General features: G+C 46.4%; 1 protein-coding gene across 1 annotated transcript in view; it reads right to left on the reverse strand.

Moving 5' to 3' along the window:
- Window positions 1–18,558, reverse strand: part of FRMPD3 (FERM and PDZ domain containing 3) — a 75,569-nt gene that overhangs the window by 4,010 nt on the left and 53,001 nt on the right. The window contains 3 exon segments of the mRNA XM_031945270.1: window positions 24–128; window positions 130–781; window positions 4,102–4,923. Of these exon segments, the coding sequence (XP_031801130.1) occupies window positions 24–128; window positions 130–781; window positions 4,102–4,923 (1,579 nt within the window).

Genomic DNA, 18,558 nt, shown 5'->3' on the forward strand with positions numbered 1-18,558 from the left:
CGGCGGCGGCGGCTGCTGCCGGCTGCTGATAGCCGAACGCAACCTCAGCAGGAGTGGGGCTCCCCTTGGCTTTGAGATTCTTACAGATGCCGCTGCTCCCCGCACTGGGCCCCTGCTTCCTCTCCCCTGGGCGTGCCGTCCAGGGCTGCCCCCGGGGACGCCAGGGCCTTAGTGTGGACCACTTGGTGCAAGGCGGCCGACAGGCCAGCCGGCGTCGCGCTGCGCTTGGACTCCAAGAGCAGCTGGGGACTCGGCCTTACTTCCTTGGGCGCCTTCTCCCTCAGCTCGGCGCCCTGCTCTGCCCCCGGGGCGGAGGGGCTGGCCCGCAGAGCCAGCTCCAGGGCGGCCTTCGGGTGCTCGGGATCCTGGCCTTCGGCTCCCCAGGGCATCGGGCCTTGGCTCCGGGGCTCGCCGCCGAGCTGCGAGGCCAGCGCCGGGTGCACGGCGAGAGCCGGGGGGAGCTCGCGGGGCGGCGGAGCTTCGGCCGCCTCCAGTCTTCTCCTGCCCCCCGGGGGGCCCGAGCCCTGGCCGGGGAGGGCCGCGGGGCGGGCCGCCGCCGCCCCCGCGGGGCAGGGCGCCACGCAGCTCGGGATCTGGAAAGGCAGGTCCTGGCGGGCCGCCAGGCCCTCCTTGTTGAGGTGCTGGGCCAGAAAGTAGGTGGCGTTCTGGCGCTGTTTCATGGCGGACACCATCTCGGACATGTCTGTCAACTCGGACGAATTGGTCTCGTGGCCAGAGTCCAGAGACGACTCGGGGGTGATGGTGGCCAGCACAATCAGACCTGGACAGACAAGGAGGAAAGCGCAGCGCTCGTTACTTCGGGCAAGGGCAAAGGTCCGGAGAGACCCCAGAGGGGCCAGGCAGGGCCGATGTGAGCCGAGCCCAAAGCCCAGCTTTTCCAAAGTCGGGCAAAACCAATGAAAAACCAGAGAACCAGAGCTGGAGGGCCCAGAGAGCGGCAAGTCTCCTCATTTCACAGATGGGGAAACTGAGGCTCCTTGAAGTGAGGTGACTCAGACAGGGTCACATAGCTAGTTAGGGGAAGAGCTGGGTCGAGCCTTTGCCCAAGATAGCGCTCCCTCCCTTTCCTCTTCCCCTCCCCTCTCCACGGGAAGCTCCTCGAGGCCAAAGATGGTGTGTGTACACACACAGCAGGAACTCAATAAATGCAGAAAACGGGGCAGCCTACAAGCAAGAGCGTTAGCTTTGGCGGCAGAAGAGCCGAGCTTGCATCCCGGCTCTTCTGATCTCCAGTGTGACCCTGGGCAAGTCCCTTCTTTGTTCTGACACTCAGGTTTTCCATCTGGAATGATAACAGCTCACCGTGTAGGCTGCCCTGGTTATTCTCTCCTTTGCTTCTCACATTAATCCCGCCCGGGAATTGCTACTGTCATTCCCATCTGGCAGACAAGGAAACTGAACCTGAGAGAAGTGCCGAGTGGTGAGTGTCTGAGGCCTGATTCAAACTCGGGGCTTCCTGACTACAAGTCCACTAACCCGCATTTTCCCTGTGAAATGAGAGCTCGGGACTGGATGATCGCTAAGGTTCTTTCCAGATTTAAGTCTTATTGGCTCCCGGGGCTAATGTTGGGGATCGCTTTATGTTGTATTGGTGTAGAATTGGGGTCTGACTCCCAGGTCACTGGTCTTCCCATTATACTAGAGTGTAAGGTCTTCTTGGGAGAAAAAAGAACAAGAGTAAAATATGAGTCATGAAGTAAAAGAAGCAGGACTAGGGCGTGGGAAGGGTGGGAAGGGGAAGTGGGAAGGGCGGGAAGGGGAAGTGGGAAGGGAGCAAGGGGGGCTCCGGAGAGAAGAGTGGAGTTCTTTGGCAGTTTGTAATATATTTTATACCATGCTAGCTACACACCAAACAGTACGTAGCTAATTCACACATTTTCGGACTCAAGAGCTGGGCATCTTTCTGGTGATTATCCCAAAGAGGGCCACTGAGGCTTAGCTGAGCTGGCCCACACTTCCGGGGTGCAGCCTGGAGACCCGAATCCTTGAAACGGTCCGGGTGGGTTAGCTGATTACTCCCAGGCCACTTCTCCGCACTCCGTCCCTCAGGCTCAGGCATGGCCAACTCTAGCCAAGTTGGGATGAAGGCATGCCTTGGGACACTGTTGGAGGCCCTTCGAAGCTTAAAAAGAGGAGCTTAGGGTTGGGGGGGGGGGCGGGGTGAGAAGCCCTTCTGTTTCTCATCTACCTATCATGACATCAACTCTCTTGACTGCCTTGGAACCCCCAAAGTGCCTTGCAGACCTCAGAGTGTGTGTGTGCTAGTGATTATTTCCTGTTATCCTGAGGGGCATTTCGGGGGGATAGGGCCAACTGAAGATGGAATAACAGATGCTGGCCACTCTCCTTCCACACTCTCCCTTCCTCTGCCTTCTTCTTTTGCTCATAATTCATGCTCTCCCCGCCTCCCCCTCAGCCTTCATCTCCAGTCTGTACCTTGGCTTCATGTTTCTTTTCTCCCATAATGCCGTTTTGTTCGTTTTTATTTTTTCTCCTTCTCTCATTGTTCTACATGTACATGCATATGTCTTTGTATGTGTTCATATTTCATAGAATTTAGGGTTGGTGGCATTATAGAATTCAGTCTCTTCATTTTACAGATGAGGAAACTGAAGTTCAGATCGGGGAAGGAGTTTGCCCAAAGTCATACAAAGGAGAGGAGCCTCTAAGATTCAAACCCTGATCCTCCTCTCTTTCTACCATATTCTCTCTCTCTCTCTCTCTCTCTCTCTCTCTCTCTCTCTCTCTCTCTCTCTTCTCTCTCTCTCTCTCTTCTCTCTCTCTCTCGTTCTCTTTCTCTCTTCTCTCTCTTCTCTGTTTCTTCTCTCTCTGTTCTCTTCTCTCTCTGTCCTTGTCTCTTCTCTCTCCTCTTCAAATGCTCTACTCTCTTTTTGACTGCTCATTAGCCAAGATCGTCTGCCAGTCTCTCATCTCCTACGTTCTCGTTCTCTTTCCAGAGGAGACTGAATTATTAAGAATAGGGAGAATGACTATCAGGGTATCACAAGATTGCTAGGATTTATAGCCAGAAGAGGACCTAGGCAATCATGAGTTCCTACCCTTCATTTTAAGAAGAGGAAACTGAGACCCAGAGATTTGTTTGGGACATATGGCAAAGAGAGAATGGACTATCTGGGTTTATAACAATATTTACTGTATTTTGGGAGGAATCTGTCCAAATTAGAGCCATCCTATTGTTTCCTTTTCATCTATGGAGTCCCACTCTCTTTGGATTTGACTGAGGACAAAAAACATGTGAGACCCGAGGAGAAGTCTGAATTAACTGGCCCGACTCTATATGTGTGACTAGGTAGCAACTGGGACCCTTATGCTATAGTCTCTCTCTATAAAATGCAGTGATAATCGTACAGCTATTCTAGGGATGTGTGAATATCAAATTGGTCAAATATGAAGCCATTATTGAGTTAAACCCTACCTTCCAGTCTTATGAGTAAAGACTCCAAACTCTAGCATCTGTGTAGTTATTATCAGGATCATGTCAGGAATTCTAGATAAACTAAGAATAGTTAGGGTGAGTACAACACCTGGAGCCACCTCGAGAAGACTTCCTGAATTAATGCCTGGGCATCACGACTGCTGCTTGTGAGAGTCTCTGGGTTAAGTACTTACCAGACAGTGGATCCCAAGTTGACAGTCTATAAAGGATGAGAGATGAGAGGGAGAGGGACAGCTTACTTACCATGCTGATCTGTGTGTGGGAAGTCTCAAATGGATAATATTTGAAGCACTTAGTGACGCTTAAAGCACCATATACATTCTAGTTCTTATCATAAAGACTCTCAAACTCTCAAGAGCAATCTGTGTTAGCTATTATCAAGATCACTGTCAGGGACATTTCTAGGGGATAAAACTAAGAATGAGCCAGGGAGAGCTCCAGCTGGAGCCACCGCCCCGGGAACACTTTCCCAGGGCTGTTGGCCTGGGCATCACCCAAATGCCCGGTTGGAGAGTCTCTGGTTAGATATAATCCAGGGAACAGTGGATCCACATGAGATGAAGCCTAGAGAGAAGGGAAAGAAGGCGAGAGAAAGAGAGAGGGAGAGAGGGACAGTTTATTACCTGCTGTCTGTGGGGGTGGGGGGTGCGGACAGTCCTCTGCTGCTGCAAGAGCTTCCAAGGCTTGCAGGGTGGACACCAGGGCATCGTCTAGTTCCTGGGCATGGTCTCGGACAGTTCGGGTCTGTACACTGTCGATCAGAGTCACCGGGATCTCATCGTATAAGATTCCACACAAGGGTCGCCCTTGCTCCTGGCTTTGGGCCACTCGCCGCTTGGGATCATCCTCATCAGAACTGTTGTCCCGGAAACCTGGGGGTGGGGCGGCAATGGCAGGCAGCAAGGAAGTGCTCTCATCTTCCTCCTCTTCCTCTTCCTCACTTCCAGGGGGAGGGAGGGACATGAGATCCACCATATTGTCACAGGAAGTCCCAGGCCTCCTGTTCTTCCGGGAGCCCAACTGGTTCTTGAGCTTGGCTTTGCAGGAGTCGCAGTAGAAGTTCAGAGCCTCAGCCCCAAGGGTATTATCTATGGTATAGGCCCGGGCTCTGCTGGTACAGGGCACCTGGACCGGCCTGGTCATGTCATAGTTGTTGGCAGCCTCACTATAACCCTGGCCAGAGCTTTTGGATGTTGGATCCGACTTGGTCCTGGGTCTGGTCTCCTCAAAGAAGATTAGATTCTCATTGATGTCTGTCTGGCTCTCCCTCTCCTTCCTCTGCTCCCGCATGTGGAGGTAGCAGAAACTGACAAGCTCTGAGTTGGCAGCTGGGAGGCCCTGCGAGCACGGCTTCCCAGGGCTGGAGACCATGCCGCCCACAAAACTACTCTCCTTCTTCCCCAGGTGGCCCCCAGAGACAGGGTGGTGGGCATTTTGCATGTAATCTAAACCAGAAAAAGAATGGAAGGGTCAGACCAAGCACCCGGGATTGCTGCTGAGCAAGGCTGTCCTACGTCCCCTTAGTATCACCAGCACCTCGCTCTGAGCCATCCATCTACGAGGTGAAAAGAGAGCCAAAGGAAAGGGCCCTCGGACTGAAGCAAGTGAGCTGTGGCAGTTCAGGAATCCTGGGTGGTGGCCATCCATAGGAACTGCTGCTACGCCTGTTGCCTCTTGAAATGAGGAAAGGCAGGCGCGACTGGAACTCTTCTACATAGATACATCTAAAGAACTTGTGAAGTATGCAAAGTTCTCTTTCACTCCCCTTTATTAGCCCTCTCTACCCCATCTCCATAGAACCCACACTCAAATGCTGTCTAGGGGCTCTATAGTCAGGAGCAAAGCTATCTGATCAATCATTAAGACGGTATAAAAATAGTGTTTACATTTTCAAATTTACATTTTCAAAGAATAAGATTTATTAAGGAGCTCCAAGGAATAAATCACAAGCGGGGAGATTTGCACTTGGGTGAGCAGATATTGTATGAGATTATAGTAGCTCCAAATCATTCCACTAACTAGCTGTGTGACCCTGGGCAAGTCCATTAACCGCTTTGGCCCTCAGTTTCCTCATCTTAAAAAAAATGAGAGGAGTTGTAATAGATGACCTTTAACGCCCCCTCCAGCTCTACCACTTTATTACTCTATAAGCAAGCTTTTTATTTTGAAAAATGGAAAATGGAAAAAAATGTGAAGGCGTTGACTTATGACATAATTTACTGATGCTAAACAGTTGTTGCGATAAGACTTTAAGCACCCAGACACCCCCTTGATCAGCATTCATTATTTTTTCCCCTAGGCAGAATAACATGGTAGCCAAAGGTTAGAGTGTAAGCTCATATGTAAAACACTATGTTCATAAGATAGCACAGTGCAATTGAAGAGAAAACAAGATTTGGAAGCATTGAACATGAGATCCAGCTGAACTAGATAAATTCGAGAGCTTTTGCAGATGGATCTATAAAGAGGATAACAAATAAATGAGGAATGGAACAGCTCTGGCAGCATTTTATAGCAAGTTATTCTTGTTAGTAATAATGATGAAGCCATATCCGGATTGTACCCAAGATACAATGGGAAAAAGCAATAATGGCATCTGAGATGATGAAGTCAGCAAGAGATCCAACCATAGGCTTTTAAGAGAGAAGTAGGGGAATGAACTGGTAAGAATTCTGGACTCGGGAGTCTAGATCAAATCTCAATTCGGATACATATTAGCTATATGACCATAGGCAAGTAAGTTAGGCCTCAGTTTCCTCATCTGCAAAATGAGGAGTACCTGCATGACTAGTATCGTGAACATGCTTTGCCAAAAAGTATCGGCGTTATCATTCTTATTTGCAGACCTTTCTAACTTAACATGAGGCGTCAGGTGGGAGGGCTTAACCTTGCCGTCTCATCCTTTGAGACCAAAAAGTTCTAAGGTATGGAGGTGGGAAGCTCAGGAGACATACTGTGGTGAGGTTATCTGCTGAGCCTCTGTATATATAAATGGGTAGGGGCCTGCGGAGAGAGGAAGGGAGGAGGGAGATCTGCGGCTAAGGCAGATGGGATTTTGTCATGTCTACCGTTCCCTGTCGTTGAATAGAGGTGAAATCTGGTTAAAATGAAAGAAAGCTGAGAATCATGAGAAAGCAAAAGGCAAAGCCAAGAAAAGATGTCCCAAAGGAGTGGCCTAAAGGGTATAAGTAAAAGGGAGGAGGGGGATGTTATTGCTAGGTGCCCGGGCCCACTATCCCTATGATAGTTTCTTGCTTCTTGAAGCAGCCAGGGCCTCCTAAAGTACAGGTCACTGCAGAGTTGGCCAAATTTACCATATCCTAGGGCTGACGGTAGCAGAAAATTATACAAGACAGGTCGAGTTCTCTGGCCAATGCTGCGAGAGAGCCTTCTGTATGAGGGGATGTCCTGTGCCCATTGGCTCATAAGTCTAGGGCTGAAAGGAACCTCAGATGTCAGTACCTTCATTTTACAGATGACGAAAGAGAATCAGAGAGAGGGTAAATGACTTGTCTGAGGTCATACAGCTAGTAAGTGTCTGAGGTGGGATTTGAACCCAAGTTTTCACGACTCCAGGTCCACTGCCTTACCCACTGCATTGTTCTTTCCATGTGTGTCTCTAAACCTCCTCCTAGGTTATCCCGTGTGGTTAGAGAGTCCTCTCTTTCTCTCTTCCCCAGCCAACACTTTGAAAATGCATTCATTTCAGGAATCACCTGAATCCCATCTCCACCAGGAAACCTTCCCAGACTTCCCACGAGAGAACTGAATTTGTACCAGGGTCCCGTGCAGTTCTAATACTTCATGAATCTAGAAGCAAGCTATTTTCTTTGAAAAATAGGACATAGAAAAAACGAGGGCATTTGTTTCTCCCCCCCACCCCCGCCCACCGCCCAATTCCAGTGGGTCTGTGATCTCACCGATGGGGGGTATTCCTTCCAACAATTCAGATCACCATCCCTCCAGACCTATCTATCCTGTGGGACTCTCATCCACATCCTCCCCTAAATCTGTTATGGAGCCTCCACTCACCATGCTGATGGTTGTCTTCTAGATCTCTTGACACTGAATGGGCATCAGTGGAGTGCATGGTCTGCTCACTGATTATTCTTCACGCTTGCTTTTTCTAGTCATAGGAGTCTTTGATGACTCTATGCTACTTTCCCTGGTTAAGTCCTTGTTTGTAATGTGTCGCAACCTGCTCTCCTTCACCACGTGCCTCTCCTTTGCCCTTTGGATTATCCTCATCTTTAGTTCCTTGGAGACTATGTCACCTGATGACTCACAGTCATAGGAACTCACCAGAATATTGGGTGCTAAAAAGACAGGCCTTTGTTTCAGGGAGAAGTTGGGGGTCATTCAAGGCGCTGTGCTGTTTCCCCAAAGCAATCCATTCCACTCTCCTTCCTGTTCAGTTCTGGGTCCAGCTCCTTGTCCATTTGCAGCATCTGTCCAAGCTCTACATACCAGTGAACAAGCTCTATGGGTAGCCGGTTCACTTGCATACCACAGCCTGGACCATGAGCATCCTTCATCCACTTGGTTTTCCCTGTTTGGATAGTTAGGCTAAACTCTCTTGAGTGATTATGGATCATAGGTAGGAGGCACTGAAGTGTTCCAGGGCCTGGTAAAATCAGCACCATGTCATCCCAAACAGGAGCAATTGCAGGACCTCGACACCCATAGGGAATCCTTTATTTACTTGGACTCTGCATGGGACTTCTTCCGTGACAGTGGGGAGCAATTGTGGGTGAACATGTGATTCTGTGTTTTATACCTCATGTGGTATTAGTAATCAGTTGTGGAACAAAGTTCTATTTTCTGTAACATTTCTCAAGAAATCTTATACGATTTTGATATACACACATGGGAAAAACTTTGTTGTAGGAAAGTTTTGATGGTGTTTTGCCCTATTAAGTAAAACAATTTTTATAGTCCAATGAGCACGGGGGAAATATTATGTTTTCTAGCCCCTTCGGAGGGATTCTAAAGACGTTGCTTGGTGTGGCCCATTTTCTATAGAAACCTACCTGTTTTCTTCCCTTGGTTGAGGAGTGTAAATTATTCACACATGAAAGGGAAAGACATGGAAAAGTGTACATACTGGTTAGTGATGATTGATAATATCTCAGTTGACTTCCCCCTAGCCCTCTCACATACACCCTAGGTACCTTCCTAGAACTAATTCTTCAAGATCCTCAAAACCGTGTCATCTTCAGCATGGATCACCTTTATTTATACATGATTTAATCCAGCCACTTTGAGCATCATTGTTCAGAGCCACTGTCATTTCCTCAAGAAGCACATCCAAGGCTGATATTAGAATCCTAATAGTTGCGCTGTCTTTGATGGTGAAAAGCACTATAAATTTTTTGGCAGATCTTTTCCTCTTTCCTATCTTTATTGTCCTTTCATCTTCATCCTCATATACTCTCAAGATGATTTTGCTTACTTGGATCTCTCACCAAACTTTCTTTAAACTGGTTTTCCCCTCCATTGCTTTTCACTATTTTATGAAGTGAAAGTGTCAGGAGTATGCTGGAGACAACTCATACTGACTCTGGAACCAATTGTGAAGTTTTCCCTATGAGCCTTTACAGCTCAGAAATTAGCAAATACTACAAATCAAGTCTTGATTTATTGTTTTGTTAATTGTCTAGACTTAAAAAAGTGATGAAGAAAATGTTAATAATGTAGACTAAAATGAAAAGCGTATTGAGTGTACTTTTTTCAGTGAGCCAGTGATTAAACATCTACCAGTAGACCACCAGATACTGTTCATAATCTTCCACCAGCCTCTGTGAGATTTTACAAATGAATTTGTATTCTAAAGCAATGCTGTCTTTGCTCTGCTTGTCTCTAGTGAGGAGATCAGTGTTTGTCAGCTGAGGTCATTTCCAGGCTCTTTTGGTGTCACGGTTAGTGGTCATTGATTTATTTGAATTCAACATAGTAAAGTAATATAATCGATGTTACTGTCTGTTCCTTCATCCATTTCTCATTAGGTCACTTTGCAATTGTCTTACTAGTATGTCTGTATTATGTTAAAAATCCCAATATATTCACCAAGAAAGTGGCACAAGTCTATCTGCCACCAAATTGGAATAGTACATACAGGAAAAAAAAGGCCTCACGCATAAGTTATGCCCTATTTTTTTTATAACCATTGCTCGTAAAAAAAAAAAAAAAACCAAAAAAAAAAACCATTAGATATTGTCTATGTTGTCTAACATTACCTAGTGCCTAGATGACAGACCTGGAACGGTATAAATAAATGGGAAACAGCCCTTCAACAGAGGGCTGTCCTGCAGTCTTGGCCAATGTAGCAGCATATGTGATATATTTTTTGGAGAATAGCAATTGCATCTCCCAGAATCCAGATCCTCCAGTCGAGGACCCGGATGGTGGTCTTGTCCTAAGGACCTGGTGATGTGTACATTTACTTGCCGATATCCTTTTCATTCTCTAGCGGCCAGGGGTCCTCAAACTTTTTAACTAGGGGGCCAGTTCACTGTCCCTCAGACTGTCGAGGGCCGGACTCTAGTAAAAACAAAAGCTTTGTTTTGTGGGCCTTTAAATAAAGAAACTTCCTAGCCCTGGGGGAGGGGGATAATCATCCTCAGCTGCCGCATCTGGCCCGCGGGCGTAGTTTGAGGACCCCTGCTAGCCCTTTAGGTAAGATGACTTTTGCTTTTGTTTTCACTTTTTACCGATGATCCTCCCTATATGAACCACTTTCCCTCAGTGATACCGCTTTTACTTTCATTTAAATTTGTGTCAACTGGTTCTCTTGCGAAATCTCGAATCCCCTCAGAACAATTCTGTATCTTCCCCTGTGTTTATTCTCTGTTCTAGTTTGGGGTTAGTTTTTACCTTGGCTCTGACAAGTTGGCGGTCTGGCTCTCCACAGATACTTGCTACAGGAATGATTCTCACCTCTCTATCGAGTCCTTTCATATCTGTTAAAACCCGATCGCTCTCTTTTTAACTTTCTTTTTTTACGTTATCATTTAGTATTTGGAAATCTGGTGCCTCCCAATTCTTTTCTCGAAGCAGTTATTTGTGCCACTTGGCCATAAGGCTTCTGGGTGGTCTCCATGTTTCTCTCATTCCTTACTTCTGAATCACATCTTCTGGTATGTTTCCCCTCATCCCCTACGCCAATCTTTGCATAGATCACTGAGTCTCAAAGTACAGGGATAGGAATAAAGGCTGGATGAGGAGACTCCTTCAATCAATCCACACTGGCACCTTCTCTGCTACTTACAATCTAAAGGAAAGTTGCCTAGAGCATTGGGGAGTGAAATGACTCATCCAGGATCATTCAGTCAGTATATGTCACATACCAAAGTATATGTTGACTGAATTTAGCTACTTCTTGGGCCTCTGCAATCAATGGTGAAATGTGAGATGTCGTTATTTTCAGAGGTTTTTTGGGCAAATACTTACCACGGGCACTGCAATATGGAACAGACAGATGTTCCATGCCAATGTTTCTCATGGTTTTTGCACACAAGATGGCAATGGGAACCTATGAGCCATCCTTCCATTTCCCTGCCATTTCTGACTCTTTTCAGATTTCATTTATTGCGGGAATGTAAGGCCTCATGGGAATTAATTCCTCCAGTAGTTATGACCATCCATTGGCCATGTTTAGAGGACCCACAACTGAGCCAATATTTGTAGATGTGTCTAAAACCAGGATGATTCTGAGCAACCTCCGCCACCATCGCATTCAGCAAACGTCTATCGAGCACTTATTTAGTGCTCAATGCTTAGCGTCACGCTCAAGGAGCTTTCGGTCTAAGGGAGAGACGACATGCAGAAAATATAGCGACAAAGCCACAAGACAGATAGGAAACGATTACAAGAGGGAAAGCCCTGGAATTGAGGGACTGGAAAGGTTGCCTGTAGAAAGCAGGATTTTAGTTGGAATTTAATGGAAGTCAGAGAGGTCAGTAGTGGGAACAGAGGAGGCAGAGTATTCCGGTCATGGAGGACAGCCTGGAGCTGAGAGATGGAGGGACTTGTTCGCGGGATGTCCAGGAGACCATGATCGTCGGATGGAAGAGTATGGGATGGAGAGGTAGAAGATGCCCGGAAAGGTAGGAGGGGAATGGACGATAAAGGGCTTTCAAAGCCAAAGAGGGCATTCTGCCTTTGCTCCTGAAGGCAATGGGGAAATCCGGAATCTATAGAGCAGCAGCTAATGTGATCAGATTTGGGTCTTAGGAAAATCACTTGGGTGAATGAATGGAGAGTGTACTGGATAGAGTGGGGAGAGCCTTGAGGTGGGCAGACCCCCCTCCCCCCCAAGCAGGCTATTGCAACAGTCCAGGGATGAGATGTTGAGGGCCTGGATCAGAGTGGTACTGGGGGCACTATCAGAGGAGAAAAGGGGGGATATCCAAGAGATGCTGCAAAGAGGAAATCAGGAGCCTTAGCACCAGATTATGTAATGGGCTGCAGCTCAAGTTGATGCACTGAGGTCCCAAGCACGTGAGGCTAAATAGCAATTGGATGATACTCTATTAATATATGCTTGGAGAAAGAATGCCCCCCCCCGCCCACTCTTTGTGCAAGTCCTGATGTGTTGTGTAGGAAATGACGTAGAGACGATTTTGGTGGGTGGCCGGGTGCGTGTCGCGGCTGCACACACTTCCTATCGCCATCCCCCTTTATCTCCACAAAGAATAAAGATCGACGATTTCCCCTTAACCTGAATTCCTGACTCTGGCTGATTTTAAAATACATGGTCATCCCTGTATGCGCCAAAATGTTTGTGGCAGCCCTATTTGTAGTGGCCAGAAGCTGGAAAATGAATGGATGCCCATCCGTTGGAGAATGGTTGGGTAAACTGTGGTATATGAATGTTATGGAATATTATTGTTCTGTAAGAAATGACCAGCAGGAGGATTTCAGAAAGGCCTGGAGAGCCTGACATGAACTGATGCTGAGTGAAATGAGCAGAACCAGGAGACTGTATGAGGATGGATTCTGATGGAAGTGGATTTCTTCGACAAAGAGAAGATCTAACTCAGTTTCAATTGATCAGTGATGGACAGAGGCAGCTACAGCCAAAGAAAGAACACTGGGAAATGAATGGAAACTGTTTGCATTTTGGTTTTTCTTCCTGCGTTATTTTTACCTTCTGAATTCAATTCTCCCTGAGCAACAAGAGAACTGTTTGGTTCTGCACACAGATATTGTATCTAGGATATACTGTAATCTATTTAACATGTATAGGACTGCTTGCCATCTAGGGGAGGGGGTGGAGGGAGGGAGGGGAAAAATAGGAACAGAAGTGAGTGCAAGGGATAATGTTGTAAAAAATTACCCTGGCATGGGTTCTGGCAATACAAAGTTATTAAAATAAATTAATTAATTTAAAAAAATACTTGGTCATCACAAGATTATATATGGGAAATGGGAGAAAATGAGGCATTCAATCCTATCTACAATAGTAAAGAAAGTCAAAGAATTCATGTAACCAAGTAAACTCCTAGCAGCAGGCGTTGCGGTATGTTGATCTCTCTGCGTTCTTTGGGCACCATAGAGCATTTAGCTAGCCGCTCTTTTCCCCTTGAGGGAGCTGAGGAAATGATATGGGAAACAGGGAGAGATGACATTGCAGGCTGAGGGGCTGGGAATGGAGAGGAGCTTTGAACTTCATTCTGGACGAGGCTGGCATGATGGCCAGATATTAGAGTATCATTTTTATAATTCTGAATATTCCCATGTTTTTCATGAGAGATTAAACCGTTTCTATGCTATAATGGTGATTTATTAACATCTGGATCCAAATGGAGGGAGTTTCCAGGTGGGATGAACTCAGACAAGGAGCCTTTTTTATATATGCCCATGCTTTGCACATAGTAAATAATAAATCATTCATTCATTTACTCCTTCATACTGAAATAATGTAGAGTATCTTGAATCCAGGCCTCAGGTAGCCTTAAAAGTAATAGGAAATGAGTTTATCCATAAGCTCCTACAGAATGTTACATTTGTAGGGGCTTTATCTAGCATAATTTCTTTTTAATTTTGGGGAGATTATATATCACCTTTAAAAATTAACCTTGTTTTTTCATTAGTGCAGAAAACTTCTAGGAAGAAAACTCTCTTTACCAGTATAAGCCAGAACTTGCCCTGCAACTCTGAGTCTCAGCTTCCTAGGGCACTGAGCCAGTAAGTGAATTATCCAGGGTACATACAGCCAGGTTTTACTGACTCTAAAGTAATCTGACTCTGAATCTCTGTTTGTCTGTGTGTGTGTGTGTGTGTGTGTGTGTGTGTGTGTGTCTCCTCTGTCTCTCTGTATCTGTCTCTGTGTGTCTCCTCTCTTTCTCTGTCTCTTTCTGTCTCTGTTTTGGTCTCTCTGTGTCTCTCCGTCTTTGTCTTTGTCTCTGTGTCTCCTCTCTCAGCCTCTTTCTGTTTCTCTGTCTCAGTCTCTATGTCTATCTGTCTGGGTCTCTGTCTCTCTCCCCCCCCACCTTGTCTCTTTGTCTTTTTGTCTCTCCGTCTCTGCCTGTGTTTGTGTCTCCTCTGTCTCTCTGTATCTGTCTCTCTCTGTGTGTCTCCTCTCTTTCTCTGTCTCTTTCTATCTCTGTTTTGGTCTCTCTGTGTCTCTCCGTCTTTGTCTCTGTCTCTGTGTCTCCTCTCTCAGCCTCTTTCTGTTTCTCTGTCTCAGTCTCTATGTCTGTCTGTCTGGGTCTCTGTCTCTCTCCTCTCTCCTCTCTCTCTGTCTCTCTGTCTCTCTCTCTCTCTCTGTCTCTCTCTGTCTCTCTCTCTCTCTCTCTCTCTCTGTCTCTCTCTCTCTCTCTCTGTCTTTTTGTCTCTCCGTCTCTGCCTGTGTTTTTGTCTCCTCTGTCTCTCTGTATCTGTCTCTCTCTGTGTGTCTCCTCTCTTTCTCTGTCTCTTTCTACCTCTGTTTTGGTCTCTCTGTGTCTCTCCGTCTTTGTCTCTGTCTCTGTGTCTCCTCTCTCAGCCTCTTTCTGTTTCTCTGTCTCAGTCTCTATGTCTATCTGTCTGGGTCTCTGTCTCTCTCCCCCCCCCCACCCTCTTTGTCTTTTTGTCTCTCCGTCTCTGCCTGTGTTTGTGTCTCCTCTGTCTCTCTGTATCTGTCTCTCTCTGTGTGTCTCCTCTTTTTCTCTGTCTCTTTCTGTCTCTGTTTTGGTCTCTCTGTCTCTCCGTCTTTGCCTCTGTCTGTCTCCTCTCTCAGCCTCTTTCTGTTTCTCTGTCTTTCTCTGTCTCTCTTTCTGCCTTTTTGTCTCTGTGTCCCTTTATCCCTCTGTGTGTGTTTTTCTCTCTGTGTCTCTGTCCATGTGTGTTTGTCTCTCTCTCTATCCCTCCCGCTCTCTGTGTCTGTCTCTTTCTCTCTACTCCATCGCCCATTTGAGTATTAGGCCATACTGAGCCTAGTTCATTTGGCATTACTGGTCCCCTGAAGATTTTTTCTGTCTTTTTTCTGTTCTCTAAGATACAACTGACAGGTCCAAGTGTTGGTTGTTGCCCAATGGCGCTCTTACTGAACAGACCAATTGCTGTTTCCCTAAACTTTTTATCCAATGGCTATAAAGTGCAGATGATGTGTGCACAGTGTCCCTCTTGCCATGGCAGCGTGCTCTTGTTAAACACTATTGGATCGTCCATGATACATGGCAATAGAGACTGGGCTAAAATAGCACCCATTGCTACGCACTGGAACCGCTGGAAAATTGGTCTGCACTAGCTAACGGACCTTTCATTTTAGGGGTATCTATGAGCTACTGAGATGAAGATAATGAAAAGGACTGTCAAGAGTGATCAGGAAGGACGACAGAACAATGGCTCCAACTTAGCAATTTGGAATAGGGGGACATTTTAGAATCCTCAAAGAGTTTAAAGATTGAAGATGTCCGGGGATTAATTACTTGACTTTCCTCTTCCACCCCTAGCATGCAGCAACAAAGAGGGAAGCCAGCCGAGACAGAAGAGATCACAAAGTGTGGACTAGGAGAAAGAGTAGCACCTGCATGGGTGATATCAATGAAAGGAGACAAGATTGTAGACCTGTCGGTGCAAATACAAGAGATCCACTAGGGAAAATCAAGATTCTTCTCGGGGGGACAATCTTAACTCTTTGGGGAGCAGCGTTTGAGTCCTGCATATGGCACATCGCTAGACTAGAGTAATACAGCGATGGTAATAAAGGACTGACGATAAAAAAATGGAGGAAGCCAATGAAAAGTCTCGGGAGCCCCATATTTGAGTTTATTTGTGTCCTGAAACTGCAGAATCATGACATGATCAAGTACCCAATTTAGGAAAGTGGAGGTGGTACAGTAAGTTTATGTCTAATTGACCAATACTTTGCAGCAGGAGGGAGAAGAGGCCTTCTGGGAATTTGAGTTGTGTATGAAAAGGATGCTTCAGAGACTTGTGGCCAAAGCGTCATCAGATCAGAGAATCTGAGACCCAGAGCTGGAATGGACCTTAGGGGCCATCCAGTCCAATTTTCCAGAGGAGAAAACTGAGGCCCAGGGAACTTTAAGTGATTTGCCTAGGATGTCTCTGGGATGGTATTTGAATCTCAGTCTTCCTGCCTCCAAATCTAGCATCAACAACATAGATTTTGAATTGGAACGTCCTGTAGGGCAGGGGTTCTTAATGTGGGAGATCTGTGTATATAGATTTCAAGGCATTCATGAGCTTGGGAAGGAAAAAAAGTACATCCAAGTTTTTGCCAATCTCTTATTATTTTATATTATAATCTAAATTTGGTATTTCCTTCAATTATGAATTTTTAAAAATTCTTACAAATGTTTCACAGGTTTCACCAGTCTGCCAAAGGGGGCTCTGACACTACCAAGGTTAAGTAGACCTGTTTTAGAAGCCACGATGCCCTCATCTGACAGGTGAGGAAACTGAAGCAAGAAAGATGAAATAGTTTGCCCAAGGTCATACAGCTTATGAGGCAGGATTTGAACTCTAAGTCCAGTGCTCCATCCCCCTGTGCCAATTAGCTGCCTCGGAGACTGTATATGAACAAATCGACCGAAGCAGACCGGGGGCCAATGAGGATCCGTGGGCATGCTTAAGCAGAGAGAAGCGTGGTTTGGACATGACGAACTATTAAGGACAGTGGATGTCTTTGAGGATAGGGCAGTGGAGAGAGAGGTAGTTAGAGACCAGAGAAAAATGATTCTTTAGTGGCTAAGAGACAGCTTCTTCTGAAAGGGCCCAGGGGGAAACCGAGAGATTACTTTGCATAACAGATTCCAGTTCTGCAGTTGCCGAGGACTGAAACGATGGGCAGGATTGCTTCTCTCAGAGGGGCACGAGTGGGGGTGAGGGTGAGAGTTGGAGAGCAAACATCAGCAAAGGGCTCTCAGAGAACTGAACCGGATTGGGTTCCAAGCACTTAGCACAGTGCTTACACAGTGCCTGGCATACAGCAGGCCCCAAATAGATGCTCATCGAGCGACTATGAACGTGGGTTAGCTGGATTTCTGACTAGTATGTGCTGAGTGCACACAGGAGCAGCATTGGCCTTGAGTCTATTAGAAAGTGTCATCTTCTAAAGCAGCATTGAGAACTAGAGGCAGAGCTGTCACGCATCAGCTGGGCCCCGAACAACTTCAGCCATCCCTTGCCAATAGCCTTTCCACTTATTCACAGGAATTCACGTGGAAGTGACAGGAAAGATAGAGGCTATCGAGGGTCCTGATATGCTGGAAAGTGTATCTCAAGTCATTTTATAAAAGACATCTGAGACATGTATTTCCATAGCTTGTACAGGGTCTAAAGCCTCTGTAGAGTGACAGTCACCCGTGTAACAATAACTAATAGCAGCTGTACAGTGCTTTATGTGACATTTTACACATAATTTCTCATTGAATCCTCACCATGTGAGGTGGATGCTACTATTAACCTCATTTTACAGAAGGGAAACTGAGGTTGAGAGAGGAGAAGCAACTTTCCCAGATTCACAGCGTTAGTATCGCAGGCAGATCTTGACCTTGAGTCTTCCTCCCTTCAAGAGTACTGCGCCAACAAGTACCTACTCCCAACCACATTTGGGTTTTATGGATGAGAACTTGACGTCACCTAGGAAAGCCCATAGGCATTAGAGTGGGACACGTCACAACCTTGGTACGGAAGGTGGCGAGGAAGCACCAAACCTGCCCAGCACCACAAGGGAAGATCCAAAGAGACAACATTGACGATTCTCCAATGAACTTGAGAAGATCCAAGTGCAAGGACAGGAGGGCCCTCACAGCATGAGTGAGACATAGGCTAGACCAATGGAACAACACAGAGAAGCCACTGAGAAGATGCTCAGCTTTTGCTAGAGAAGCTTCAGGAGACTGCCCTTTATAGACTCAAAACCAACTCAACCATCAGTCAATAACATCATCAAAGAGTTCCCTGCTCGGCTTGCCTTCCTCAAAGGGAAAAGACCAGAGATATCTGATTGTACCTAGACTATTGGGCTTTGAGAAGGAAAACGGATCAGTACAATTGTCTGGAGGCCAAGATACCATGGACCACTTCCAAGGAAGCCGATGATTTTTAGCATCGTGCCCCATGGTGGGTGTCTCCATGGCAGAGGAAGATTAGGAAAAGATGGCTTTGTCAACTCCAGAGGCGGATTCGGTGCAGATCCTAAGTAATTTGGGACCACTTTTCAGTGGCTTATGTAGAAGGTGACACGGGCTACTCAGAGGTGTATTTCCTTACATTTTTGAAAGATTGTCTTATCTTTCCTGATGTCCTGTTTTACCATCACAATCAATTCTGATTCTTAGCCTGGCCCTCCCTCCCATGCCCCAACTCTTCCCTGGAACTGACCCCAACTTTGGAACAAATTGAAAACATTCAGCAAGAACATCCAATTCAACTAATGCCCAATTCCGATTCTGACGGTGTCCATATGACCCTGAAATCCCTCAGCTTTCTGAGGAGAAAAACCGAGAGGGAGTCATTCTCTGTGCTCTGGGATCAAGATGGAATTTCACTTACTCAGAGTGCAGCTTCCATTGAATATTCTGTCCATAATGTTCTGTACCTCATTGTTGTCATTGTATACTAATATATAT

Source organism: Sarcophilus harrisii, chromosome X (genome assembly GCF_902635505.1).
Source record: "Sarcophilus harrisii chromosome X, mSarHar1.11, whole genome shotgun sequence".
NCBI classification, from domain to species: domain Eukaryota; kingdom Metazoa; phylum Chordata; class Mammalia; order Dasyuromorphia; family Dasyuridae; genus Sarcophilus; species Sarcophilus harrisii.